Source organism: Trachurus japonicus, chromosome 20 (genome assembly GCF_045865225.1).
Source record: "Trachurus japonicus isolate A0001 chromosome 20, Traja_1.0".
Taxonomy (NCBI): Eukaryota; Metazoa; Chordata; class Actinopteri; order Carangiformes; family Carangidae; genus Trachurus; species Trachurus japonicus.
Window position 1 is genome coordinate 20,478,462 of NC_140926.1, and position 27,350 is coordinate 20,505,811.

A 27,350-nucleotide genomic window follows, 5' to 3' on the forward strand; every position below is an offset into this window, starting at 1 on the left:
ATGATAAAAGTCTCCAACTTGAAGCTGGAATACTTTGCCGAATATGTCTTGTCTGAGAATGAGCTCAGACTTTTGATGACACAAATCAGTCCAAAGGTTATGGAGATTTGAAAAACACAGGTGGTTTAAAATGGCATTTTTTGATAAAATTTGATACTTCACATTTTGCAGCAACAAGAGTAATGTATGTACTCATACCAATCATGTGTTCTGCAATAATTTGACAAAGACATTCAACCTGCTAACCAAATATTAAACAAAGTATACGTTTTTGTAACTTGTTTGCTTCTTGTAAAAGACACATTCACCTCTTCAAGTGTCGAAGAATCCCTCATGTTAACAAGAAAGAGGAAAAATATTTGGTTGAACTGTTCACATAAATCCTGTACACATGAAGGCCACAGTGGAGAGTCCCAGGTAGACATTGCTTCATTTTAAGGAGTCATTAAGGAATTGGGGATCACTGGTTTAAAATATACTGGCATCTGGACAGACAGCATGTAAGACAGTTCTAAAAAGCCTTTTTTCAATTCTACATCTGGTATGTCATACATTAAAGAAAGACTGAGGGGTTCCTTGTTTGCTAAAATGCTAATTTCAATAGAAAATCCTCAAGCACAAGCTCATGATGTGGCACAAATACACATTTAAGTGCACATAAAGATACATACAACTAGTGCCTGCACTAAAGCGCTTTGGTCTGGTCAAGTCTGACTCTGTATGGAGATGCACAGAGGAGCAAAGGCTCAGTCGGTCCTGTGCATAAGATACATGAAACGGGAGAGTGGAGTAAGAGAAAGGCTGGTAGTGTGTGTGTGTGTCTGTGTGTGCGTGTTTCTGCAATACAGAGTCCTCCAGAGTTGTAGTCTACATGTCCCGTCATGCATCATCTTCTGAGCGCGCGTCGCCCGTCACCCTCTCTCGCTCTCGGTGCCGTTGGATGGCTCGCCAGATGCGGCAGAGGACTCCACCCCTGAGGGGACAGATGGGTTCATCACTGTCGCTTTAGTTAGGGTGGTAACATTATATTGTGTGGCTAGCAAGCAAACAAACAAACAAACGGTTGCACCTTCACCTTAGAGAAAAACAACTTGGGACTACTCTTGGGAATACTCCTGGGACTCACACTTTTCAAAGTCTTAATTTCATTTTTGTTGAAAGACTTTATCAAGCAGAGAACCTTAAAGGGATACAGTAGTTCAACATTTTGGCAAATTGGCCCATTGCCATAACGCCTATAGTTTTAGGAGGAGGTCAGTGCAAGCTATTTTTAGACCGGTGGAGCAGAGCCGCGAGCTGCTCAGAGCTATGCTACGGAGGCTAATGGGATTTCTTGGTTTCCCTCATCAAACTCATCAAATACACAATCCAACAACTCCAAAACGCTCTCGTGGACAAGTTGTGACCTGCACATTCATCATGCTGTGAGATAATAATGGAACGTTACGAGACAGAGTTGTTTTCGAGGTAAATACATGCAAAACAGCTGATACGCGTTCCCGTCAGTGGTAGTTTTTCGGCAAGTAGTCTCTGCATTTGCCTCGAAAACAAACTCTGTTTGATGAGGGAAACCAAGAAATCCCATTAGCCTCCGTAGCGTAGCTCTGAGCAGCTCGCGGCTCTGCTTCACCGTTCTAAAAACAGCTTGCACCAACAATTAAAGGTAACGAACCTACTGCTATGACTATAGGGATTATGGCAATGGCCGATTTGCCAAAATGTTGAACTATCCCTTTAAGTCCCAACACTGTGTCATCACAAACTTGCATGACGCCTTAGATACAGAGACGAAGAGGAAACTGAAGACGCAAAATTTGCCTGATGGCTTGCAAAACTTCCTCATTGAAGGCATTGAGCTGTGGACAGTTTCTTTTAAATGTTTTATAACACTGCAGGCAAAAAATGTGCAAGGTGTGCTAAAGTAAAAAAAACAAAAAACTTTAGCTCCCAGAAGCACACGCTAAGTTTACAGAGAGACAGCCTGAGGCCATGCAGGCCTGGAGAAATCCATGAGGCCATGGACTTTAACTTTTGCAAAATGGCTATTTAATCATTTATGGAATATTAGAGAGCTAAATTGTGTATTGTATCAGTGTCTTGGTAACTTGATCTGATGTGGCTTTTCTGTCGCATGATACACAGATATGAAAAAGTAAATACCGTAGACGTAGACAGCGGAGGTCATCTTTGGTAACTTCATTGAGAACATCAGTCAGTGCGTATTCTTCCAACACAAACTAGAATGGAAACCCCAGAGAATCACCAGTGAGCTGTTATAATCCCACCAGAGGGAGAGGAAACTGTACACAAACCAAAGTCAACGGGCATGATTCAACCTTATCAATGGTGTCAGCATCTGCCCCCTGTTCCTTCAGCCAATCGGTGAGCTGTTTGTCTGGCTCGTGGTCCGCTGGGATTTGGAAGATGGAGGGAGGGGAAATGTCTGAAATAAGAAACAAAAGATACTTGTTTATGAGGTGCTGACAACACACTGCACACTTGCAGCCATTGACGTCAATACTTTTGGTTTAATAAAGTTAAACAAACATGACCAACATTGTTCTTGTACCCTGATGAAGACCTCGGTCGAAACGTTGGTCATGTTTGTTTAAACATTTTGGCAAATTGGCCCATTGCCATAATCTCCATAGTTTTAGGAGTAGGTTCGTTACCTTTAACTGTCGGTGCAAGCTATTTTTAGAATGGCGGAGCAGAGCCGCGAGCTACTCTAAAGGTACTTTATTAGTCACATATACAGCTAGTACAGTGAAATTCTTTCTCTGCATTTAACCCATCCCTGAGGAGCAGTGGGCAGCCGCGGTGCAGCGCCCGGGGACCAACTCCAGATTATGAGCCAGTCAGGGGCACTGACTGGAGGATTAACCTAGCTGACATGTTTTTTTAGTGGTGGGGGAAACCGGAGCAAACCGGAGGAAACCCACGCAGACACGGGGAGAACATGCAAACTCCACACAGAAATTCGAACCGGGATTCGAACCCGGACATGTTTTTTTAACCGGGAACCGGGATTCGAACCCAGGACCTTCTTGCTGTGAGGCAACAGTGCTAACCACTGTGCCACCGTGCCGCCACTATGGAGGCTAATGGGATTATCTTGGTTTCCCTCATCAAATACACAACCCAACAACTCCAAAATGCTCTGGTGGACAAGTTGTGACCTGCACATTCACCACGCTATGAGATAATAACAGAACGTTACCAGACAGAGTTGTTTTTGAGGCAAATGCAGAGACTGCGTGCTGAAAAACTGCCCTCGACGGGAACACGCATCAGCGGTTTTGCATGAATTTACCACGAAAACAACTCTGTCTCATAACGTTCCGTTATTATCTCATAGCGTGGTGAATGTGCAGGTCACAACTTGTCCACCAGAGCGTTTGGGAGATGTTGGATTGTGTATTTGATGAGTTTGATGAGCGAAACCAAGAAATCCCATTGGCCTCTGTAGGGTAGCTCTGAGCAGCTTGCGGCTCTGCTCCACCGTTCTAAAAACAACTTGCATTGACAATTAAAGGTAATGAACCTACTATCCTAAAACTATAGGGATTATGGCAATGGGCCAATTTGCCAAAATGTTGAACTATCCCTTTAACTATTAAACTAAAAGTATTTTACATCAATGGCTACAAGTGTGCAGCATCACTTTACTATGAAAATACGCAACAAAACAGAGATGAAGTGTTGATCAAGTAGACAGATACTAATCCATCAGTTAGTTAATGGGTGTGTTTACCTGGAGGTCTGTGTCGGGCTCTGACCAGCTCCAGGTCGTGTGTTCTCTGCTGCAGCGTGGCCTTCAGGACCTGCTGGTACTCCTTCTCCTTCTGCAGCAGCTCCTCCAGCAGCCTACACAGACCACCACAGCAACAGACAGCAAGGGAACTTAGTCTGGCAATGCAGCAGTGGCACTGTTCAGGGTCACAATGGGAATATGAACCTTGCAGAAGTAGTACACATCTTGAATATGACTCGAACATGGAGAAGTAGCAGCATTATGCTGTGCAATAAGAGAGAAGAGAGACTCAGGTCAACATTTTGAAATAAATGCTTAAAGCCCCTGTACAGAGTTTTCATTTAGTGTTGATTTTGGCGGCCCCTGTGATGAAAGCGGTGGTGTTTTGCCAGAATGAAGACTGCATTTCCCACTGTCATGAAGACGTTTGTGTAGATTTGTTTTGGAAACGCCAGAAAGAAGACGGGATTTGCTCTTTTTTTTTTTAGCAGCATAATGTATCTATTTGTATCGTTTCGTCAGTGGTCTGACCCGACCATGCCTTCCAGAGGTATAGAATTAGACTACTTAGAAATAGTGTATCTTCACACTGATGGGCTCATTTGCTGTTGTAGGTAACAGAGACACATCAGCAGAAACCAGAGACTTTTGCGTATCCAGTTAAAAGCTCCGTACAGGGGCTTTAAATAAGACAAAAGTATTTTGTTGAAATCCACGTAAGAAAACAAACATCTCAATTATTCAAAAACTCCTCTATTTGCACATAACCACCTGAACATGACACACAATCTCTGCAATGCGTCTATTTAAGTGACCACTTCCACGGCAGTTGCCATCTTCTGTCTTCCCTGTAATGACTGTGTCCACATGAGCCAACACTGTTAATCCCTGCAGTAAAACAAATAGCAGCACTGTACACTGAATTGTTCCCCTGTTAAAAATAGACACAAAGACAACAGAAGCATCGACTGCACTTTTTTTTAACCTCCTTGTTGGTTTCACTGTCAACGGACGGGTGCAGCCGAATAAACAGGATCAACTAACCGTTCACACGACTTCATGGCCGTTACCCAAAATGATGGGAAAAAATGTACACTGATACTGTTCAGTTAATATTAGTCATATTAGTCATTACTCAACAAATTTGATCAAAATCTTAACTTCATGGAGACGTGTGGCTGAAGATGTAGAAAGTGAAAATGTAAAAAGAAAAGGGTCAATACAAAGAGAACTCAGAGGCTCAAACATCAAAAAGAGAAGAAATATCAAGTGAAATCTCTGAATCCAGTTACTGAGGGACTTTAATGACAGAGTTATGATAAATGGTAAGAATAATACTTTAATTTTTAATTTAAGACATTGTCATGACTTCAACACGTAATTTTGAAATGTGAATGCAAGTATTAAAGAGGGAACTGCTGCATGTTTTCTCAAGATGTTGATTCCTGTTTCAAACTTGTAATAGAACAGTAAATTTAGAAGCAGCATCATAGATTGTCACAATGACTACTGCTGTGTTGTGTAGCATTATTTCTGAATCAACTTGAATTCATTTTAATTGCAATAAATCAGTTAATGTAAATTACAGGTATGTGATTATGACAACCGTTTTCCTTTCCTGGAGAGATGCAGCTGTACCTTATCTTCGACTCACGCATCAGTAATCCCTTCGTCACACGCAGCCTTCAGTAGACAATTTAACAATAACAGTTACAGTATCAAAGCAAAAGAAAGTTTTGCAATGAGTCATGTTCACACTAATCTCTCCAACATGTAAAATCAGACAGCCTTTCTCCTGCGTGTAGCATCAGCACCTCATTTTTTAAATGTTAAATAATCTCTATGAGCTTGTGTATTGATATTCTGTACCAATGTGTTTGTGTTCTTTTTTTATAATTTACTTATTGTTAGATCCATGCAGCCACATGTCTCCTTACAGAGAAAATCTTAATTTAGTGAGAATTTCATTAGGTTTTAAAAAGTACAAATACAAAATACATCTGTTTTGCTGAGTAATGTTGTATGTGTGAAGGTTTATCAATCACCGTCGACGTCACGCGACAGTGCGTGTCACCTTCTCTGCTGGATTAGTAACGTAAGTGCTTGCGTGTGTGTATTTCCTCCACTTTCCAGATTCAGGCATGTGTGTGTTTACTTCTAGCCGCACAATCTCTTCCACTTCCGTTCACAGATATGAGTGGAATGAGAATTTGTGGGTAGTTTTCCATGCGTGTGTGTTCTCTAATGAAGTACGTGTTGAACTCTTCAATTTGAGCTTCCTTAACCGGCGTTGCTTCACCACAAGAACTTGAATTTCCACTTTGCAGGTGTGTGACTCTTACTCATAATTATCTTATGAATGACTTCTGTGTTATTGCCAAAAATGTGTTCACTCACATTGCAGTGACCTTTCACTTTTGACCGCCAGATTCTAAATACTTCATTTCTGAGTCCCACCGGACATACAGTATGTGCCAGATGTGAAGAATCTCCCTCCAGCTGTTAATGATATGTTGCGTTCATGAGAATGGGCCAGAACGGTGATCGCGGTGTAGGAATTGTGTGTTTTGTTCACCTGTTCGTCTCTTGTTTGAGCCGTCCCAGCTGAGCTCCCAGCTGATGATGGGAGCGCTGGTTCTCCTGGGAGGGGGTCGAGTTCAGCGCGCCCACCGCCGAGTGGGTGGGGTCGGCCGTCGGGCCCGTGTCGTCCGCCTGAGGAGCCAGAACGGGGCCGAACTCTACTTCCTCCTCATCCACCTCGTCCTCTTTCTCTGCTCCCTCGCACTCTGACGCTGGGCCGAAGTGGGTCTGTAGCTCTGTCAGGAGGGGTCAAAGGTCAAGGGTTAAGGCCATGACATGTTACTGTGAATTAAGGCGAGACAGCACCCTCGAAAATGCCATTTTCCCTTTTTTCGGTCAATTTTGAGATATTTTGCTTCCTAAACATGTCTTTGGCACACAATTAGTTTCATTTTGCCAGACTGCGTCCATAAATTTCTCATAAATTTGCCAAAAGTTAGCACTTTTTGCATAGCTGTACTACACTGTATGTGTGTAGTTCTGTTCATTTCATATGAATAACTTCATGCTGTGTTGTTCAGTTATCAGTCATGTGTTTAGGATATTACTAATGGTTTGAATAGGTGTTGTGTTAGTAAATAGCAGTTTCAAATAAAAATGTAGGGAATTTTACAATACAGAACTTTCAGGATGTTTTCTCAAAAATTAGTTTTTCTTACACACCAGGATATGAAATACCCATTTCCCTTGTACCTACACTCACCAAACCTTCCACATTTCTTCCTATCTATATCCTGCTTCTTTTTACAGAAGGGTTTGTTGATATATCATTCATAGCCAGGTTTAAAGTACATTTTATACCAAACACAGGGTGAACATTGTTTTTTTATGACTGTAGACAGTATATCCTGATGTATGGGCTGATAAGAGGACATAGCCACAATCCCTTCTGTAAAAAGTTTCTTGTGGAATGTATCAACAAAATGAAACCAAGCTTTTGAATCTGGCATCATCCAATGTTGGTAATACTGTTCTTGGGTATATGCAAATTAGCACATATTTAATGAGTAAGTTCCTCATTTGCATATATAAACATAAGATTCAGAAACTTGCAATACATTTTTTCTTGGTTTTTATGTAAATAACTGGGAATGTTTCATAGGGATACCTTTAAAATATGTTTTTTTTTGCCTATTCACCTAGGCTGTCTCGCCTTAAGTTGAGCTTTACTTCCCTTTAACTTTTTGAGATACTATATCACTATTTCACCCTAAACCCTGTTTCAACATACACATGAGGAACGGCAAAATGTAAGATCCAAAATGTTGCATGTGTCCACTGGATGGCGACAAAAGCTCACACACTCTGAGCACCCACCTGGTATGAGGATGGTGATGGCTGCCTGCACGGCTCGGCGGATGATGTTATCCATGGCAAACATCCAGTGAGGTTTAATGTGGTGATTTCTAAGGACCTTGTTCACCTGAGAGCATCACACACAGAAAAGGACAAATAGTGGTATTTAAACTGTAAAGTGGCCTACAGACCTGAGACACACATCAGGGTGGACACATAAACACATCTGGATAAGTGGAATCAGCTTTTTTGTTAAGATATGGTTGATTTAATAGAGTTATGATACAATATGAATATCAGTTTGCCTCTTGTGTGCCATTTCTGCCCCATCCAACAGTTTTTATCAATGTGTGTGTGGTACTGTATGTATACATGTGTGTACAAACCGAGTCCTGGAAGCCAAACAGCACCAGTTGGATCTGGTTGATGGAGGTGGAGTCAAAGTCCAGGTCCAGCTTGAGCTTGGAGATGGTGGCCGCCATGACACGCCTCTCTGGGGAATGGATGAAGTCTCGAAGGATACAGATGATCTGCTTGATGTGGTCGACAGACAGCTGGAGCTCCTCACTGCCCTGTTCATATACACACATTTAATGGTTAAACCAACCAGCTACTCTATTAGGGATGTGGGTTTAGTGGGTTTGTCAAATTAAAGTAACATATCAAAGATCAGACTACAGATTAAAACAAACTGCACATGAAGTACATGAAAGTTTCAGGTGTAACTGATACTGAGAGAGTCATTCAGTGAATTTGCTGTTGAAGCTGTTTTTTATTTAAAGGGACAATGAGGAGTTTGTATTTAGATATAAAAAAGTCTCACCTTAATGTGGATGAATCTACGCTACCCACACTTGTTAATGGCTCCAGTTTCGATAAATATATCGTTTTTTCTCTATCGTTATTTCGTTATTACAATTAGTAGTGGAAATGCTGGGCGAGCCGACCAGCGTTTCCTTACTTTCGGTTTTGCGCACGCTGCCCGACGGGTCATGGGAATAACGACGCCGAATCGCCGTTTATGGTCGGAACTATGACGGTATCTGATCATCTTCGAACCTCTGACTTTCATTCTTGATGAATGAAAACATTCTTGGCAAGACGTCCGTCTTGCGCCGGTCCAAGAATTTCACCATGCACGCGGAGACTCATGGGAAATGTAGTGTGAAAACACTTCGCTTTCCAAAACTCCTCGGTGTCCCTTTAAAACCATGTGACTTTTGCGCCTCTAGTGGTAGAATCAGAAATTACACCGTGGCGTGGCTGGCTGCTCATCACCTGAATTGATTTCAAAATAATGTGAACTTTTTTGCACAAACCTAAATCTGTGCCTCCTGCAGTTCACGTGATTTCCTTAGTGTCGGCAAATGAAATTTGTTGCAAAACAGAAGGATAGTAAATGGTAATTTGACCTCCTTTATCTTGTTTTCACAATTATTGAAAGCCAAAATCGTATTTCTATATATTTGCTTGCACACTTTAGTTTATTCCTTTATTTTTGAAGATCAAATGTGTCTCTTTCCTTACGACAAACACACACACACACACACACACACACACCTGGATGTGGTTCTCCTTCAGGTTGGAGATGACCTTGTCTTGGTCGTCATTGAGGACCTTGTAGAGAATGGACCGTCTCTCACTGTCCTTCTTCAGTAAGAACAGGCCGCCATCCCTGTCCTCGGGGGACGGGGGGACGCTGCGGTCCTCTGACGCCGAACCTTCGTCTGGCACACTGCAACAGACACACACACACACACACACACACACACACAGTGATCTCACAGCAGCATAAAACAAAGACAACGGGTACGCGAATGATTTACAACATTGTGATGTGCCGCTCAGTTTATTTACAGATACAAGCCTCTCCAGGCGACTGTGTGTGCCCAGGAAAGTGCAGAGGCAGCATGAGTCAGCGCTCGCAAGCCGTGCACGTATGCGCACACAGATGTGTGTGTGATCGTGCGTGTGTGCTCAGCCGCCAGCTGAAGCTCATAAAATGATCAGACCTCATTATGTCAGTGCTGTAAAGGGCAGCAGAGCACACTGAGCACAATAAGGCCACCTGCCAGCCAAACACACACTCACATACAGACAGGTGCACATTCATTCACATCTTCGCACATGGTCTGTACTGCGCCGTCAGGGCTTAGTCCGCAGCTGACGAGGTTTTAAAACTGTGAAAGAAAGAATTAATCGTGTTTCTGCATTGAGAAGAGCTTTGTTTTTACCAGTAAGCCTTCGCTAATGCAACTCTAAAATCTTCCAGGTTAAAGGGGTACTTCACCTAAAATCGATAATTCACCAATTTTCTACTCACCGTCATGCCAAGGAAGGGTTTGGAGAACCTTTGGAGTTATCAAAACGCTTTTGGAGTTCCAGGGGGGGGTCCGGCTGGCAACGGATTTTCATATAATGGCGGCGGATCGTGCTCACTTTTGAATCATCCAAAACACACACTATGAAACATCCAAATACCTCCATACTGCTCGTCCGTACTGACCCAAGTGTCCTGAAGCCACCACATGAAAAAGTTTTTCGGAAAAAACTAATTTGATCTGTTATTAGCCTTGTTGTTGCGAGATTTGCTGCGAGATGTTCTTCCGTGTTTACGTCAGACATCCAACGGTTTACAATGACGAACCAAAATCTTGCAGCAAATCTCGCAATAGCAAGGTAAAAAACAGATCAAATTAGTTTTTTCCAAACAACTTTTTCATGTGGCGGCTTCAGGACACTTGGGCCAGTACAGACGAGCAGTATGGAGTATTTGGATGTTTCATAGTGTGTGTTTTGGACGAATCAAAAGTGAACTCTATCCGCCGCCATTATATGAAAATCCGTTGCCAGCCGGTCTGGAGCTCCAAAAGCATTTTGACAACTCCAAAGGTTTTCCAAACCCTTCCTTGGTATGACAGTGAGTAGATGATTAGTGAATTATCGATATCCCTTTAACATCAGTGTCAGAGTCAAGAAAGATCAGTAACAGCCAAAGACAAAGTAGATTTGAGATATTGAGAAATTCTGAGCTATAAAGTTTGGATGTCAAAGTCCTGTAAAGTCGATCCACCTCACTAACTGTTACACACACACACACACACACACCTCAGGTAGTTGGAGTTGGGGGGTTTGAGCAGGTTCTCGGAGCCAGAGCTTTTCTTCTTCTGGAAGAAAACATCATGTTTGGAGTCACAATCTGGACTGACGGAGCCATGCTCGCTGCTGCTGCTCCCGGTGGCCTCACACTGCAACTGCACCGGCAGGGAAACACTGTGGATGTAGTCTGCAAACAACAAACACACACACACAAACCACAAACAATCAAATTCACAGAATCATTTATGAGGGGAAAATACCAAATCATAATTTCTGCTGCATTGTATTCTATACTCGTAATAAAGTTGGAAATTTGAATTTTCCCTGAATCTTAATATACAGGTAGTAATCTCTCTTCTCAACTTTGGGAAAACAAACTTACTAGAGCATGATTTTAGCAAAGATTACAGCCTCCAGTGATAAATATAAATAAGCTGCGTCATTATGGGAGTATGTTAGTTAACCTGAAGGCTTGAAGGCGATCTTGCTCTTCTTGCCCTTGTTGTGCCGTACAAAGGTGTCTCTGAGCAGGTCGGAGGCGATGGCTCTCTTGTGAGGGTCGGGCTCGAAGCAGCGCAAGATGAACGATTTGGCCTCCAGCGACAAAGACTCAGGGATTTCCGGGTGGATCTTGAACATACCCACCTGTAACACACAGCCACAGATGCGCACACTGAAATCAGACACACAAAAATACTCATAGATACTCATAGGAAGTTTGGGAATCCAGTTTTTGATATAAGGCTTCAAATAGTAAAGATAGACCAACCTTAAACATGGCTGCCTGTGGCTCCCCCAGCTCATGGAAGGGAGGTTTCCCCGTGGCCATTTCTATGATGGTACATCCCAGGGACCAGATGTCGGCCGGGGCCCCGTACCCTCGAGGGCCCTTATCAATGATTTCTGGCGCCATGTACTGCAGAGTACCTGCAGACAGAGAGCTAGATATTAACCATTTCTAACGGACACAGAGAGACGGGTAACTCATCTGGAGTCAGGGTCAACAAATCTTTGCTGGACTCGTTGACTGAGCTCCAGATTTGGAACTGTGCCTTTTCTTACAGTGCCTTGCAAAAACTTCATACCCCTTGAACTTTTCCACATTTTGTCACGTTACAAACACAAACTTAAATGTATTTTATTGAGATTTTGAGATGAGTCAATACTTTGTTGAACCACCTTTCACTGCAAGGAGTATGTCTATTCCTCTTCACGGTGGGGATGGTGTGTTCAGGTGTGTTAGCTTTCCGCCACAAAAAGTTCAATGTTTGTCTTTGATTTGTAAAAAAATCTTGTACACGAGCTATCGTTTTACTTCCACTTCACAATTATTCACTACTTTGTGTTGGTCTATCACATAAAATCCTGATAAAATACATTTAGGTTTGTGGTTGTAACGTGACAAAATGTGGAAAAGGGAACAAATAATTTGAATAATATGAATAATATGAATAATAATATGAATGAATAATATGAATAATTTTGAAAGGCACTATCTAAAACATGATTAGAAACCCAGGTTTGACTTCACTGGAGACCTTTCTCCAAAAAAGACATGGCAGGTGTTTACATAATCAGCTTTTGAATCCAAATCCCAAGACTCAAGATCTGTACTGATTTCAAACTGCTGCAAAGATTCAAAAGTCTGACGACATCAGATCTGAGTCATTTTATTCCTCGAAGGTGAGTTCAGAAGAATATTTTATTCATGTAACTCTTAAGTATTTCTTAATAATTCTGAGTGGATTCAGTATCTAAACTGCTCTACGTGCTGATGTAAACAGAGAGAGCTATTAAAAGAATCAGCAGAGAGAGAGAGATGGAAGCAGCCGAGGAGAAACAGATAAGGGCACACACACATACACACACCTGCTAATGAAAGGTAAACACCTTTCTGTCTGTGCTTGATTAGCTAATCTAATTACACACGTCGCCGGCTGCTGGAGGAGGCCAGATGGCCAATGAATGTGCACGTCCATATGTGTGTGTGCACATTCACATTCGCACTGGCTCGTGTGTCCCGAGTGTTTCCATAGAGGCTGATAGTGGCTCTTGACATTTTGAGGGTCATTTGATATTTACAGTCATAGTCTGAGACTGCAGCATTTCTATGACTCCGTTTATGCAGCCCAGAGAATTACTGACTGTTGATGTATGACAGCACTTTGTCGAGCAAGGAGCTCTGTGCAGGCTCATTCTTTACGACTCAGTTTAGCCTTTTTGTTTTAGACATGCTGTTCATAAAGCATCACGTGGTGGTACACAGTGTTATTTCTGAGATTATTCAGTGTTTTTTATGTTAAAAAGGAAAAGATTCTATACCAGTTGGCACTTTTTATGTGTTTTACAAAGAATATCCATGTGGAAATGATTAAAAAAAAAGAAAATCTGAAATGTCTACAAATATTGCAAACATCTGGCTGAGGAGGAAAGGTTTGCATATTTAGAAAAGAGCAATGGAAACAGACTAAACAGTCATTTGGACTAAACAGAAACAATCTGTGATGAAATTACATTTATATTAGCAAAACGTTGGAGCTCTTACATCAGAAAATCTTACACCTGATTCAAAGATTCGCTTATTAAAGTCAATTTTTCCATCTTAATTGGTAGTTTAGGTATTGGAGACAGGCCAGCGACAAACAAAATGCAGGCATGTTGTGTGTGTATAAGATATCAGCAGGATATTGGACAACTATCACGTGTACTGGGGGAAGAGTAAAGTGTAAACAAGTTACCGGTGAATGTTTCTGTGCAGGGGTTGACTCCTGCCAAACGCTTGGAGGTACCAAAGTCTGAGATCTTCAAGACACCACTGTAGGTGTTGACCAGCACATTATCACCCTGATGGAGACAGAGACCGACAGAGTGTCAAAGGGAGACTAGTCAAACACAAAAAGGAAAACAGCAGACATGGAGAAAGGGGAATAAACAAATGGTGACTTTAGTAACTCTTAACAAACACAAAAAATTAAAAACAGCTGGAGAACCCAGGTGTAACCCTACAAGGGAAATCAAAAGGCGAAATAAGTCTCTAACTTAAAAAAAAACAACAAAGAAAGGAAAAAAAAGAACCAACAAACTCAGAAAACTAACATGGGGTATTCAGAGTCTGGGGCCATTTACTTGCTGTTATGGTAAGCAACCGGAACCAGGTCGAGAGAGACAGGCCTTTCCGTCAAAATAAAAGCACCAAGCTAATAAAATGCGGTGAAACTTTTTAATTTAAAGAATATAATTCTTAAAGAAAATCCCAGAGCCATTATGTTAAGCTTCTTCTTTCATTGTATTTAATTGTATTACAAGTTATTGCCTATTTTATAAGTTTTATGTTGGTGAACACTTTTACTTTGGTGAATTTGGTGATTTCCAGAAACAAGGCTCTGGGGTACTCACTCTCCACACAGACACCCGGGCAAAAACACAGGTGAGAAACGAGACACAGGTGGAACAATCACACACAGGTGAGACACATGAGGTAATCAGAGGAGGGCGAGCACAGGACGTCAAGAAGACAGGGAATTTCAAAATAAAACACAGCATAAACTGAAAACACAGAACACAAACCATAATACAGAGAGAGAAACAGGGTTTATAGTTTATATATGGTAGTGTGGGTTGGGATTCATTCACATAAATTGTTGTTAAGATACAGAAACTGCACTGGTCTCAAATACAAGTGTAGTTGTTAATTCTTTTTTTTTCTGTCTTGTCAAGTCAGCGTTGTTTAACATTGATACTGTATTTCACAGCACACATTTTAAAATGTCATAGCTGGCCTTATTAATAACACTAATGGTAACTGGGTTCTTAGTTAACGGTTCTATTTCCAGGGCCCTGTCGTGCTCACTCCCTGGCATTGATATTACAGCTAAATGAAATCATCAGATCATCAGTGTTAAATTACTTACACCTAAAATGTCAGGTTGTCTGCTGTGAGAATGGGTTTTTGTTAATTACAAAAACACCAGGGTGGATATGACTCAGGAGGGGGAGCGCGTCATCTACTCCTCCAGTCCACATGTAAAAGTGTTTTTCGGCATAAGCCCAAACCCCATGTATCATCAGTGTATGGTAGGAAAGTTCTTTACAGTATGTGTAAAAACAAACAAAAATAAAATGAAATGATTTAACAAAAGATACAAGCTACAGGAACCTTGATATCTCTGTGGACGATCTGGTTCTCGTGCAGGTACCGGAGCCCCTCCAGGATCTGCCTGGTGTAGAAGATGATCGTGGCCTCTTTCAGCGGACCCCATTTGGACCGCAGCAGCGCAGACAGGCTTCCTGGAGAAAGGAAGAGAAGGAGTGTCCAAAACCTATCATGAAATGGGAAGATGACCAAGCAGTTAGAGAGACCGCCCGCTAACCGAGAGGCCACAAGCATCCATCTCTGAAAGGGACATTTAGCCTGTTCTTTAATACTGAATTGTGTCTTTATTTTAACAATATCTGCCCACCTGCTTGGATATTTTGTGATACATTGGAGAAAATAATCATTAAAGGGGTTGTTCAACATTTTGGCAAATTGGCAATTGTTCAGTGCCATAATCCCTATAGTTTTAGCAGTAGGTTTGTTACTTTTAATTATTGGTGCAAGCTGTTTTTAGAACGGCGGAGCAGAGCTGGTTAGCGCTACGCTACGGAGGCTAATGGGATTTCTTGGTTTCCCTCAGCAAACTAATCAAATACAAAACCCAACAACTCCAAAACACTCTGGTGGACAAGTTGTGATCTGCACATTCACCACGCTATGAGATAATAACAGAACATTACGAGACAGAGTTGTTTTCGAGGCAAATTCAGAGACTGCTTGCTAAAAAACTGCCCCCGATGAGAACGCGCATCAGCGGTTTTGCATTAATTTACCTCTAAAACAACTCTGTCTCGTAACGTTTCGTGAATGTGCAGCTCACAACTTGTCCACAAGAATGTTTTGGAGTTGTTAGATTGTGTATTTGATGAGTTTGATGAGGGAAATCAAGAAATCCCATTAGCCTCCGTAGCGTAGCTCTGAGCAGCTCGCGGCCCTGCTTCGCCGTTCTAAAGACAGCTTGCACCGACAATTAAAGGTAACGAACCTACTGCTATGACTATAGGGATTATGGCAATGGGCCAATTTGCCAAAATGCTGAACTATCCCTTCAAACATATCAAGTAGATAGAGATTTACTATTTGTCCTGGACATTTTCACATCCCTGTATCAATGCTGACATGTCCAATCTTGCATTATCTTTATATTACCAACAGTGGATGGAAATTGTCTGGTTTAAACCCATGTTTTTCTTGGCTCCAATTAAAGGTTCCCTGTGGAGTTTTTGACCTCGACTCACACTATGGAGAGAAGAGCTACTCTACTTTATTTCCTCTTCTACACAAGACACATGCATGCATGATATACTGTATTTCAATCAAGAGGCCACAAAGCGTGACATTCAATATCTGAGGAAACAGACTTTTGTTTCTCATGGATTTCAAAGTATTGAAAACCTAAATGTCCACATTGTTGTGTTGCCTAACATACACAGTGATTATACTACACATGATCCATTTAACCATCTCTTTGTGTCATACACACATACACACAGACAAACACACACCTCCAGGCACTTGTTCCATGAAGATCTTGATGTATCCGTTCTCAGAAACAGAGCCCAAGTACTGAACAATGTTCCTGTGCTTCAGGTACTTGTGGAGGGCGATCTCCTCATGAAGGGGCTGAGAGTACCTGATTCACACAGAGAGACACACATTTGTTTACACAGCTCTTTAGTACAAACACACACACTGTTGTACAGATTTTGTGAAACAAGACATTCATTAACACACAGGATGTAACATTATCCAGTGGTTCTCCCATCATCCAAACATTTGATGATAAGTAACTTTTTAAGCAAAAACTTAACAACTTATGAGGTAAGAATGGGAATTTCTATCCTTAATCAGTCTGTGAGTAGCACTTTAAGCTTTTTTTTAAGGTCCAGTGTGTAATATTTGTCAAGGTTTATTTGCAAAATCTGAATATACTACCAATGAATATATAATATATAATAAAATCTGTTTGGTTTTCATAGCCTATTCTTCTTTTATCTATACATATAGCAAGGGTCTGTGTCGCCATCTTTCACCACCATGTTTGTACAGAATGGAAAATCCAGCCAACCAGAGAGCACGTTTCAAGAGTTTCACGTTCATAAATAAACAACAGAATTATTTAATAGATAAATAATAGAATAGGAATGCTAGACGTCACTGTTTTACCCTCATTTTACACACTGGACCTTTAAATATGGTGTTGAAGTCTGATTTTCAAAAAACAAATGTGGGGTGCCATGTGACACAGTGGGTTGAGCAGGTGCTATGCAGTGGCTACAGTGCTCGCTGCAGTCGCCCCTGGTTCGAAATACTGCATGTCATTCCCCCTCTCTCTGCCTCCCCATTTCCTGTCTCTCAACTGTCAAATAAAGGCAATAAAACCCCCCAAAATTATACTTAAAAACAAATGAATAAGATTGGACCATCATTAGACTATGTAAGTCTACCTGCTGTCTCTCTCAGGGATCTCCTTGATGGCGATTCGGACCTGGTTGCTGAGGTCTCTCCCAGCATACACCACTCCATAGGTTCCTCGCCCCAACACCACCCTGTCTCCCGTCTCATTGGTGTCATACTCATACTGTAACACATGAAGATGATTCTTAATGATCAGCAGTCATAAACAGCATCAGCTATATTCCTGTCATTAACAGCCTCTGACCTCCAGTGTGTCTCCGTCTCCCTCTCCCTCCAGCTCCACAGCGTTTCCTGTACCATCAGATATCATCTCCTTCACCATGGAGCAGAACCTAAAGCATGTTAAAACATACACACACACAACCAGACATTACAATTGTCTCTAGTTCATGGCCATCAGGTTGTGTTACAATACAAACACATATACTGTACGTACTGACTGGACGCAAACACGGACAAACACACACACCTACACAGACACATCTAGGGGTGTGTGTCCTCACCGACCGCACTGTTCCTCAGTGGAGAAGTAGATCTGGAAGTCGTCAGAGTTGTCGTGGACGTAGAGGAAGCAGCAGCGCTCGTCAAACTTACTGATGCTACAGGCAGGAGAGTTAGATTAGACCAAAGCTTAGATTAATCTATCTTAACCTGTAAAGGTTTTCTCGTTTTCTGTCCTTTCTCTGTTATAATTAGTTTAATTTAAATATAATCTCAAACTGTCAGTTGAAACCTTTTACACTACATGTAAAGCCTGTTTCAAAAGTGCCTTGGCCAAATTTTGTTAACGCAGCACTCAATGCAGCAAATGGGATTTTAACAATGGGAAACAATATCTGAGTGACCTAGTTTGGATTTCATGTGACTTCCATCTAAGAATTAAGAGTAAAAAATAAAATAAATAAAATCAAAATGAACTTTTAATGTGTTAAAAGTAATTTTTTTAAATAGTTTTTTAGCTACATAATATTCAACTCTTTTTCATACCTGATGCCTTTTATGGACATTGCAGTGAAGTTCCACTCATGGATGCCTTTCTGTAATGAAAAATAATCCAGTTTTTTTTATTTTGACATGAAAATTAATCAGCATTTTCATCTACTACTGTTTATCATATTTGAAATGATTTTATGTAAAAGTTGAAAATGTGCATAAAGATAGTGTTAGGTGGAAAGAGGGTCATATTCTTACAGTTTCAGCAGGAGAAACATGCCAAATAGAGACGTTCTTCTCTTCTGCCTCATTATTAATGGAGACGTAGGAGGGCTGGTAGATCTTCGTCGGCTCCAGAATCAACACCTGCAGCAAAGACACAAAAAAAGACATGAAAAGACATGGTGGCATGTTAGCCCAGGCTTCTGAATACTGAATACTGTGAATATTGTGCATATTTAATTGTCTGTATGTGTTTGTACCGGAAACCGCAGTCGATTGGTGGTGCGCTGTGTGGCCTCCACGATGATGTCCATCCAGAAGTTGAGCCTCTCCCGCTGAGGAGAGTGCTCTGTCGACTGCTTCTTAAACCTCTGGATCAGCTGCAGGTTCTGCACCACTGACCGCAAATACCTGGAAGACAAAACACAGAGGAGATGGAGACCACAACGCATGTTACAATGTTTCAAACTGTTAGCAAGAATACCAGTTGCCAGGTTGCAAAAATTCCAGTTAAATATAGCTTTTTTTAAAACATTTTTGCCATCCAAACTTTTTTATTGTTCTTACTGATATGCAGTATAAAGAATCTGCCCTTTGTTCAATGATGATGCCAAAATTCACAGTTTATAAAACCTCTATACAGTGTTCTTTGCAGAAGATGGTACAACTCACAATAAAACTAACCAAGAATGGTAGTAATACATTGTGTGAAAATTTGAATCCTGTTGTAGCCAATTAATATTAATATAATACTGAAAATATAGTTATTTTGATTACAACATGTATGTTGTTGAATGGCTTGATCTTACTGTATGTCCTCTTGAAATTAACTAGGAATAGATGAAATTGATAGAATCTATAGCTATATAGAATTTTTTTAAGACCATTAAAAGTTTAGATTGAAATACTTTGATAATACAGAGAGCAGATCTGTGTCGGCCTAAAGAAGCATGTGTGTTAATGTGAACGTGTTTACCAGAGAGGTGGCTTCAGTTTGAAGAGCTTCTCTGCAGCCTGAGTAGCTTTGGGGATGTCGTTAGCCAGCATGCTAACGGTGAAGAACTGGCCCACGTCCCAGTAATTATTCATTTTTTCCAGGGAACCTTTGCGCCCCAGCAGACTGTTCAGCCTCACACCTAAAGACATGAGGTTATCAGTCAGGAGAGAGTGGGAAAAATGCATTCTCTCAGTTTATTTCTGCACTTTGTTTTTGTAGTTTAACAGTTCACCACGAGTTATTAGTTTGAAATATGACACAGACAAATGAAGCAGATGGAGTAAACAAGGGCTCTTTGAAAGTAACATGTCTGAAATTGTACTTGGCTTTATGTGTTCTGTGAACAAAAGTAAAAGGAGTGCCAGTGATCTCTCACCTATTTTTCTCAGTTCAATTGAGCTCTCAAACTGTAGACCAGCAACTATGAGCAGGACGGCCAGATTGATGCCGGAGTAGAGTGTGGGCTGCAGCTCAAAACCCTTCCTGTACCTGAGGATAGAGAACAGCACATACATAAATAAAGAAACAGAAAGAAATAATTTAATATAGGCTTTGACAGGAGCATTTCTTTTCTGTGCTCTTACCACTGTATAGCGTTGTCTCTGTTTTTAGTGTCTTTGCAGTCTGAGTCCAGGAAGATGTCCTTGTATATTCGTCCACAGAGGCAGAACATGTCCGGCGCTGGATGTTCACATGACTGTAACACCTGTAGCATCACTTTGAGAGCCTGCTCCCTGTCACCAGGACTGTTTCTCCTGCACACATACAGATGGATAATTATTATCTGGGGTCATTTAGCAATTAGGGTGTTCATTTTCTATACCTGACCAAAGCATTGCAAAAGATTCTGCTCTCGATAAAGCTGCCGACTCAAAACTAATTTAAATGGAAAGGGAATAAAAAAGATGAAAAGGAGGCCATGACTTTTGCATAATAAAAAACAGGAAAAAGAAGAAGTACCTGTTGAGAGCAAACGCATAGTGGAACTGGATCATGGGCTGGGTTGCCAGATCGCACGTCGGCAGCATCTCCAGGGTTTGCACCAGCTTCACCATGGCGTCATAGTCCTGATGGGTCACATAGAGGCAGTTACATCAGGATTTTCTTCAGTGTTTCTGTTCATGCTTGAGTTTCACACCATGTCATGTTTGTACCTGTATATCTCTGTAGGAAAACAGCAGGTTCATGACGATGTCTTGTGTGAGGACCTCTGTGTTGTCGATTCGGAGTTTAATGCGGGAAAGCTCCTTTGCCAGCTCCTCTCCCTGGTATTTCTCCCTGGCCTTTCTGATGTCGTTTAGCAGGGTGTCCTTAAAGGAGGCGCTGGATGAGACAGACAGTAAGAGGAGGGACAATCAGATTAAATTAATGAATAATATATAGGTTGGTAGATGTGGAGGATAAGGAGAGAGAGTAATATAGAGAAAAAAAGACACTTAAATGCAACATGATAACACTGGGAAATGATTCTTGGGTAAAGCAAACCTCCTAATTTATACTTTAATTTAAAGGGATAGTTCAACATTTTGGCAAATTGGCCCATTGCCATAATCCCTATGAGTAGGTTCGTTACCTTTAATTGTCGGTGCAAGCTATTTTTAGAACGGCGGAGCAGAGCCGCGAGCTGTTCAGAGCTACGCTACGGAGGCTAATGGGATTTCTTGGTTTCCCTTGCAGTGACAATTAAAGGTAACGAACCTAACCTAAGAAAGAAAGAAAAAAAAGAATGAAATGAAATTTAAAAAATGAATTAGGGGCATAGTAATAATAATAAAAAAGGAATCATAAATCATTTTTCCATGTAGCTGTATGATGATTACTCACACAGTATCACACATGCACACACATCTTGAACAGTAGAACAATTCATTAAAGATAACCTCTCACGTATTTATTATTAAGTGGAATAGACTTCAAGTTTTCGAACTGTGATATGAGAGGTTGCCAGAAGTTGAAGTTTCTCTAGTGTATATTACTGGTGCATCGCTCTCACCAGGATGTGACGTGGATGTCCTTCAGCAGGCTGCTGAAGCGGTCGGTCAGGGGGACACAGAGCGGCCCCAGCAGGTTGTCCCAGCTGGGCTGCATGTACTCACTGGCCCTGCGCTGGGCGTCACTCTCACAGCACATATACTCATGGTTAGGAGTCACTATGTAGGGGATGAAATAGTAGTTACCACTGGATGCCTAGAGGAAGAGAGGGAGGGGATTTTAGTTTTAGTTTCAAGTCACAGATCTCTAATTACCGGAGATGCTTTCAAATGAATCGTGTAAATATATCACAACTATATCAGATGAACACATGCTGGATACTGATGAGAGGTGTAAAAGGAAAGAGGGGGCTTGGTGAGGAGAACATGGGGATTAGGGAGTGATTAATGATGGGATCAGTAGTACACCACTGACATTATTTGGTGGCAACATCAGCAAAGCTTGGCAGCAGCGATAAAGCTCACTTAAATGTTAAATATCCAGTAGAGCACAAGCAAATGCAACATCAATACACTCTTGCTCATTCTTACTCTTGCCTGTACTATCTGTACAATGTTCCCTTTTATTTTATGTACACTGTTTATTCTTTTTTTGTTGGTTTATCTTCTTCTTCCTCCTTCACCTTTGGGCATATTCATTATGATCATAAATCCTCTCTGTTGTCATTTTTATATTGAGGTCTTATCATGCATTCTGGCTTATTATACAGTACCTTGTCTGAAGTTGGGTGGAGCTACACTGCAAATTAAACCTGAGGTCAAAGTCCATGCACCAATGATTAAATCTATGTTGGAAAGTTCTCCTGTCCTTTAATAGATTAATTTTTTTTAAAAACATTAAAAACAAGGGGGTGCAAGGTCTTTTTTACAGTGCACTCTGTTTGTCCTATTGGATAACATCAGCTGAATTACTAAGAATGCATACATGACCCATAGTGGGTCTTGAATCCAGATGTTGTTATAACCAGTTCTATAATTAGACTGCCTTTCTTGGTACAGGCTGTCCAAGGTAAATCAAAGCAGAAAAGGGATAATCCAATCAAATCCAATGATAATCCATCACAGAGAAATAAGGGTTGGCTCTTGTTTCCATTCACCACAAATTGTAGCTAATTACAAAACAACTCATTATGACTTGAAATGAAAAAAGCTATTCTTATCTCTTTTTAAGCAGAGGATAGGGCCCTCTGCCACCTTTTGAATAAAGCAAACACATTTTATTATCTCATCAAATGAGTTAGTGCCTGTTTGAAGTTCGTATTTTACTCTAACTTGTTATTCTTATAGAATTAACAGCTGTTAGTGTTTCTGCTGTGACCCTAAGCACGTTATTCTATTGTGACTTTGTGAGTTGCATATTGTCAGGAGATAGAAATTGTTATTCACACAAGATCCCATTGGAGTGGTCACTGTTTTTGGCCCCTCTTTATTCTTTGTTATTATTATTAGTCTTTGACAAAATCTCCCAGCATGCTCTTGGTGCAGCATGTTACCTACTTTATTGCGCAATCCAGAGCCTCTGTACTCTGGAGGCAACTGAACCCATGGAAAACCTAATGCTGGAGGACGAGAGGCCTACTCCACACACACACATTAACAAAAAAATATGTCACTAGTAAGATTACACTTTATAATGCAATAGAATATTTCAGGCACCTGTCACACATGTTCTAGTGTGTGTGTGTGTGTGTGTGTGAGAGAAAAGAGGGAGACAGAGAATGAGAGAGACAGCGAGAGAGAACGAAAGAGACAGAGAAAGTATGTAGCTATGTACTTGCTATGAATATTATTCCAGAAATAGCACAAGACAGTATGTGGGACACAGATCACAATGAAATATCCAGACACACACACACACACACTCAGTTACTTACTGTGTTTTTCTGCACCACCATGTCCTATAAGCAGATAAAACACGAAATGTCAGACTGGACCTGGACATGTGATGTGTACTTTTGAGTGGCACTATTTGAAACAGCTGTTTCCCTCTGGTTGGCACCACAGTGCAGGACGCAACTGCACCACCCACACACACTGACCAATGCGCACACACACACTTACTCTGATCTGTAAATAACTCAGTGGATGACTTTGTTCTAAGGAGGTGCAAGGGAATGGCATCTGTGAACTCTGATTACACCATCAGATGATTCAAAGAGGTGTGTGCATGCATATGTATGTGTGTGTATGTGTGTGTGTACCTTCAGTGACTGGGCAGTGTCGGGGTCAGTGTCATGGTATAGGATGACATTGTTGGCCATGTCGAAGCTCTCCCTCACGCCAAGGTGGTAAAAAAGGGAGGGCTGCCGAAACACATCACTCATGTCCACAACTGCGATGTCTAGAAAGAGGACGATTAGAAAGATGATGATGACAGCAACAATAACCGGTCGAATACAATCCATGAGTAGCCCCTTTGAACACAACAGCTGAGACTAAAACCCATCTGCCCTTAAGTGTTTAAACACAAGTAGATTTAAACACTTTAAACCTTGTTGAAACTGGCCTCGCTTTGTCATGTACCTCCATTTACCATCACTAACAGTAGTTCAATTGCGCAGGTGCACATGAAGGTGTTGGTATGCTATATGATGTAGTATTTTGGTATCTGTTTGTATGTTTTGCTATTGTTTTCCCCTTGCATATACAGTACAGAATGTGGAAGACCATATTTCAAATGGCCATATCTTAAAAACCATCATTTAAAGTGTATTTTCTCCTCTTTTCATTGATACCAAAAATCTCAGTTTTGAAATCTGGGTCACTGTGACTCATTCTGTTGGATCAGGTCACTGCCTGTGTTGTCTGTGTCTATGCTTGTACTGTATGTGTTGTGACTGTATTAGCTGTTGTGTTTTTGTTTAGTTTTTTCCTTGATGGACTCGGAAGAATAGACAATTTTGGCTTAATGTTTGGACTCCAGGAAGAATAGCTATGCTAATGTGCTGGTGCTAATGGAGATCCAATAAATGAAATGTTTGGGGTCAGTGAAACGATGGATTTCTCTCTTAGATCTGTTATGAGCAAACTCAAATCCACTGTATTAAGTTCAAGTCCTAAATTCTGAAACATCAAGGTAATGTAAGGTCAGTGTTTTTCAGCCCAGGGTCTTCAGGATACATTAAAGTTAAGACAACACTGGAAGTTGTTGTTGAGAAATTTCTCTGAAAACCATAAATGTCAACTCCATGATGTCACTAAAGGTCATCAGAATTCTTAAATGGGAACAATAAATGTGATGCCAGTCCATGAAGTCAATACTGAGATGTTTCAGAGGATCAAGGAAGACTTTGACCTTGTTGTGGCACTAGATGAAAAGTCAGAGGAACATCAGAATCACTGTGGTTCATCCTCTGGACACCATACATGTCTGCACATAACTTCATAATGATCTATTCAATTGCTGAATAGACATTTCTCTGAAAACCACAGGCTAGTCTCATGACAGCAGTAGAGGAAACATGAGAATCACCAGAGACACTGAGCTTACTCATCTGGAGACTACTGGGTATGAATACAAAACATAATAGCTAGATATTAGTCAATAGGGTCAGCTAAGTACACAATGGTACTATACCGTACTGTACTATAAGCTTACACAGGGATATTTCACAGCAAACCTTCTGACATGTCCTGACAGGACTGATCTATTACACCAATGATTTTACCAGTTCCTATCCCTTCACTGTGTAAATAGACTGCCTGCCATAATAATACAGTGTTTTATGCGCTGACAAGTTAATGACTGCCATGAGAAAGATTTTCAATGAAATACAATAGGCCTAGGTGTTTTTTTCCACATGCACAGTCCACTGGCCTTGTATTTCTGTACAGTTAAAACTCCTATCTGTGTCAGTGCCGTCTTCTTTTCAGCGGAGGTGTGGACAGCATGATAAACCAGTATCTAACTGGCAATTGAAAACTTTGAGAGCAGCTCTCGTTTCAGTGCCACGATCAGACCAGGAGCAGTAAAAGGTGTCATCTTCTAAGGATGAAGACAGAATGATGAATCATGTGGTGGAGAGAGGGGTTGACCTAAATATTTAATCGGAGTCAATAAAGACTTTCAGGGGCATGTGGGGTTGTGTTTTTTAGCTGTGGTGGTCACAAGTAAGGGGAGCATCAGTGAGTGAACCAGTAATGGTCAAGATTATGAGGAATCAGATTCCTAGTTATTTACTTACAGTATAATCATTTATAAATATAAATCACAATTTGAGGTTAAAGGTCACCATTATGTGATATTGACAAATCTCATGTACTGTAGGGAGAATGAGGGGGAGCAAAGGTATTATGTCATGGTGTAACATGATTTTAAAAATTCTGCACAAATGAATAAAAACTGCATGACTGTGTATTCAGGCAGGGGACGCTAAAAAAAAGTGTGATAATGAATGTGTACGTTACGTAACAGACTTCTATAGCCTACCTAGCCTACATGGGTTTGCATTTTCCCAGCATAACTTAGCTTCTGGTCACAAGACCCATATAATGCAGTGTCCGTTGTTGCAGCAGAATTCACTTCACTATTTCAACATGGCAGTTGCTCAAATGCTGTGGGAACAACTTTTATGCAACTTTTCAAACGACTTTTGATGCAGCTAAAAGTTATAATTTTATCTTTTTTCTTTTCTTTTTTACATGCAAATGATCAGAACCCTCCTGTTTCTTTGTACACACACACACACACACACACACACACACACACCTGCATCGTAGAAACTGTCCAGCACCGATGTTTCTCCAAAGTCCAGCCTCCCGAAGGTGACGGTGGTGAGCAGGGCGCTCTCCGAGTCGCAGGCTCTCTGCAGGCTCTGCAGCGCTCCGGACTCCGGGCTGCTGGCCATCACCGCCTTCAGCCCGTCGTTCAGGACGTACACGGCCCGCAGGGAGCGCTGCTTGAAGGGCGGACTGGGGCTGGACACCTCGGCCCTCTCCCGGTCCCTGTCCACGCTCAGCCCGGCGGAGTGCTCCCCTCCCATGTCGACGACCTGCGCGCTTTGCCCGGTTTCCATAGCGAGAACCTGGGAGGGGCTGCTGGGGGGGTTTGTCTGTGTGTGATCTCCGGCTACTTTCCACCTCTCCCTCCCGTTAACTCCTTTATTCTGTGGGGAGTAGGGACTCCTCCGTCTTGTCTTGTCCTGTCGCTCACTTGTTGCGCACCTGTCGTGGCTGGAGCGCAGCGCGTCTGAGTTTGTGACCCGGCATCTCCGCCTCATTAACTCACATCATGTGGCGATTATCTCGCACCAAGAAGCCCGCTTCCCTCCCGAGACTGGATCCGACTAGATTCCCGAGAGAGAGAGAATAAGAGATGTGGAGAGAGGGAGGAGAAAGAGGGAGTGCAGAGAGAGATACATCCACAAACTGAATTCCTACTCCCTAAAATGTGTCCGTCTGGTTTGGAATAGGCTGCTGCTCCACGAGTGTTTATGTTGCAGGATACAATCAGGTCCTGGCACAGTCTGAAATGCTATCGCCGTGCCTCTGGTTGTCTAAATATAAAACTGTGTGTCCTTCTGGTGCCCTCACAGCAGCCAAGTTATTCTCAGTAATGCCCTCCTGACAGTAAATAAATTCAGCAGAGGGATGATATTTCCCTTTTTCCTCATCAGTTATCCTGAATCAGGTTTCACTTTCTGATGTCATGGCTGTACTTGAAGTTTTTTTCCTGAAGATCCTGGACATTTTTTTAATATCTGCTAACATATCTACATTTCAATAGAGGGAAGTAAAGAGTTCATGCTGCAGTTAATACACTGTTCCTGCACTGAGTTGAAGCACATGACTCTGATAGTCAGCATGGTGGCATGTGTGCCAGTGCTGGACTGGACTGGACTGACCAGAGCTCATCCATCAAACTCTGACAAGAAGGGACATACACTACCGGCCCATGTGTTCTCAAAGTGGGGTCATGATACCCACTGGTCCCTCCTCAATACTCTAATGTAACCACCATTACAG

The 27,350-nt window shown here is 41.5% G+C and overlaps 1 protein-coding gene across 2 annotated transcripts; it reads right to left on the bottom strand.

Annotated features, from left to right (window-relative positions):
• Nucleotides 1–751: 751 nt before the first annotated feature.
• On the bottom strand, nucleotides 752–26,751 carry map3k15 (mitogen-activated protein kinase kinase kinase 15). Of its 2 annotated transcripts, XM_085762584.1 has the most exons (30): nucleotides 26,095–26,751; nucleotides 23,588–23,727; nucleotides 23,261–23,284; nucleotides 22,884–22,961; nucleotides 21,389–21,582; nucleotides 20,550–20,718; nucleotides 20,356–20,462; nucleotides 19,980–20,150; nucleotides 19,772–19,884; nucleotides 19,375–19,534; nucleotides 18,659–18,809; nucleotides 18,435–18,542; nucleotides 18,231–18,280; nucleotides 17,747–17,842; nucleotides 17,488–17,575; nucleotides 17,273–17,406; nucleotides 16,331–16,458; nucleotides 14,886–15,016; nucleotides 13,468–13,573; nucleotides 11,499–11,656; nucleotides 11,194–11,374; nucleotides 10,739–10,916; nucleotides 9,191–9,365; nucleotides 8,017–8,202; nucleotides 7,652–7,757; nucleotides 6,330–6,570; nucleotides 3,755–3,867; nucleotides 2,337–2,443; nucleotides 2,161–2,237; nucleotides 752–973 (listed from the first exon to the last, which is right to left on the bottom strand). In XM_085762584.1, the coding sequence occupies exons 1-30, from the start codon at nucleotides 26,603–26,605 to the stop codon at nucleotides 880–882; spliced, it is 4,275 nt and encodes a 1,424-aa protein (XP_085618710.1). In that variant the 5' UTR covers nucleotides 26,606–26,751; the 3' UTR covers nucleotides 752–879. The 2 variants fall into 2 exon arrangements, with proteins under 2 accessions (XP_085618710.1, XP_085618711.1); XM_085762585.1 differs by lacking the exon at nucleotides 22,884–22,961 and having other exon boundaries at nucleotides 753–973; nucleotides 26,095–26,750.
• Nucleotides 26,752–27,350: the final 599 nt, after the last annotated feature.

Coding starts and splice junctions, on each gene's coding strand:
- map3k15 (XM_085762584.1), bottom strand. CDS start 26,605: ATGAGGCGGAGATGCCGGGTCACAAACTCAGACGCGCTGCGCTCCAGC. Junction 13,574..14,885: donor TCGTCCACAGAGATATCAAG/GTTCCTGTAGCT, acceptor TGTCTCCATCAG/GGTGATAATGTGCTGGTCAA. Junction 2,238..2,336: donor ATGCTGACACCATTGATAAG/GTTGAATCATGC, acceptor TTTCCATTCTAG/TTTGTGTTGGAAGAATACGC.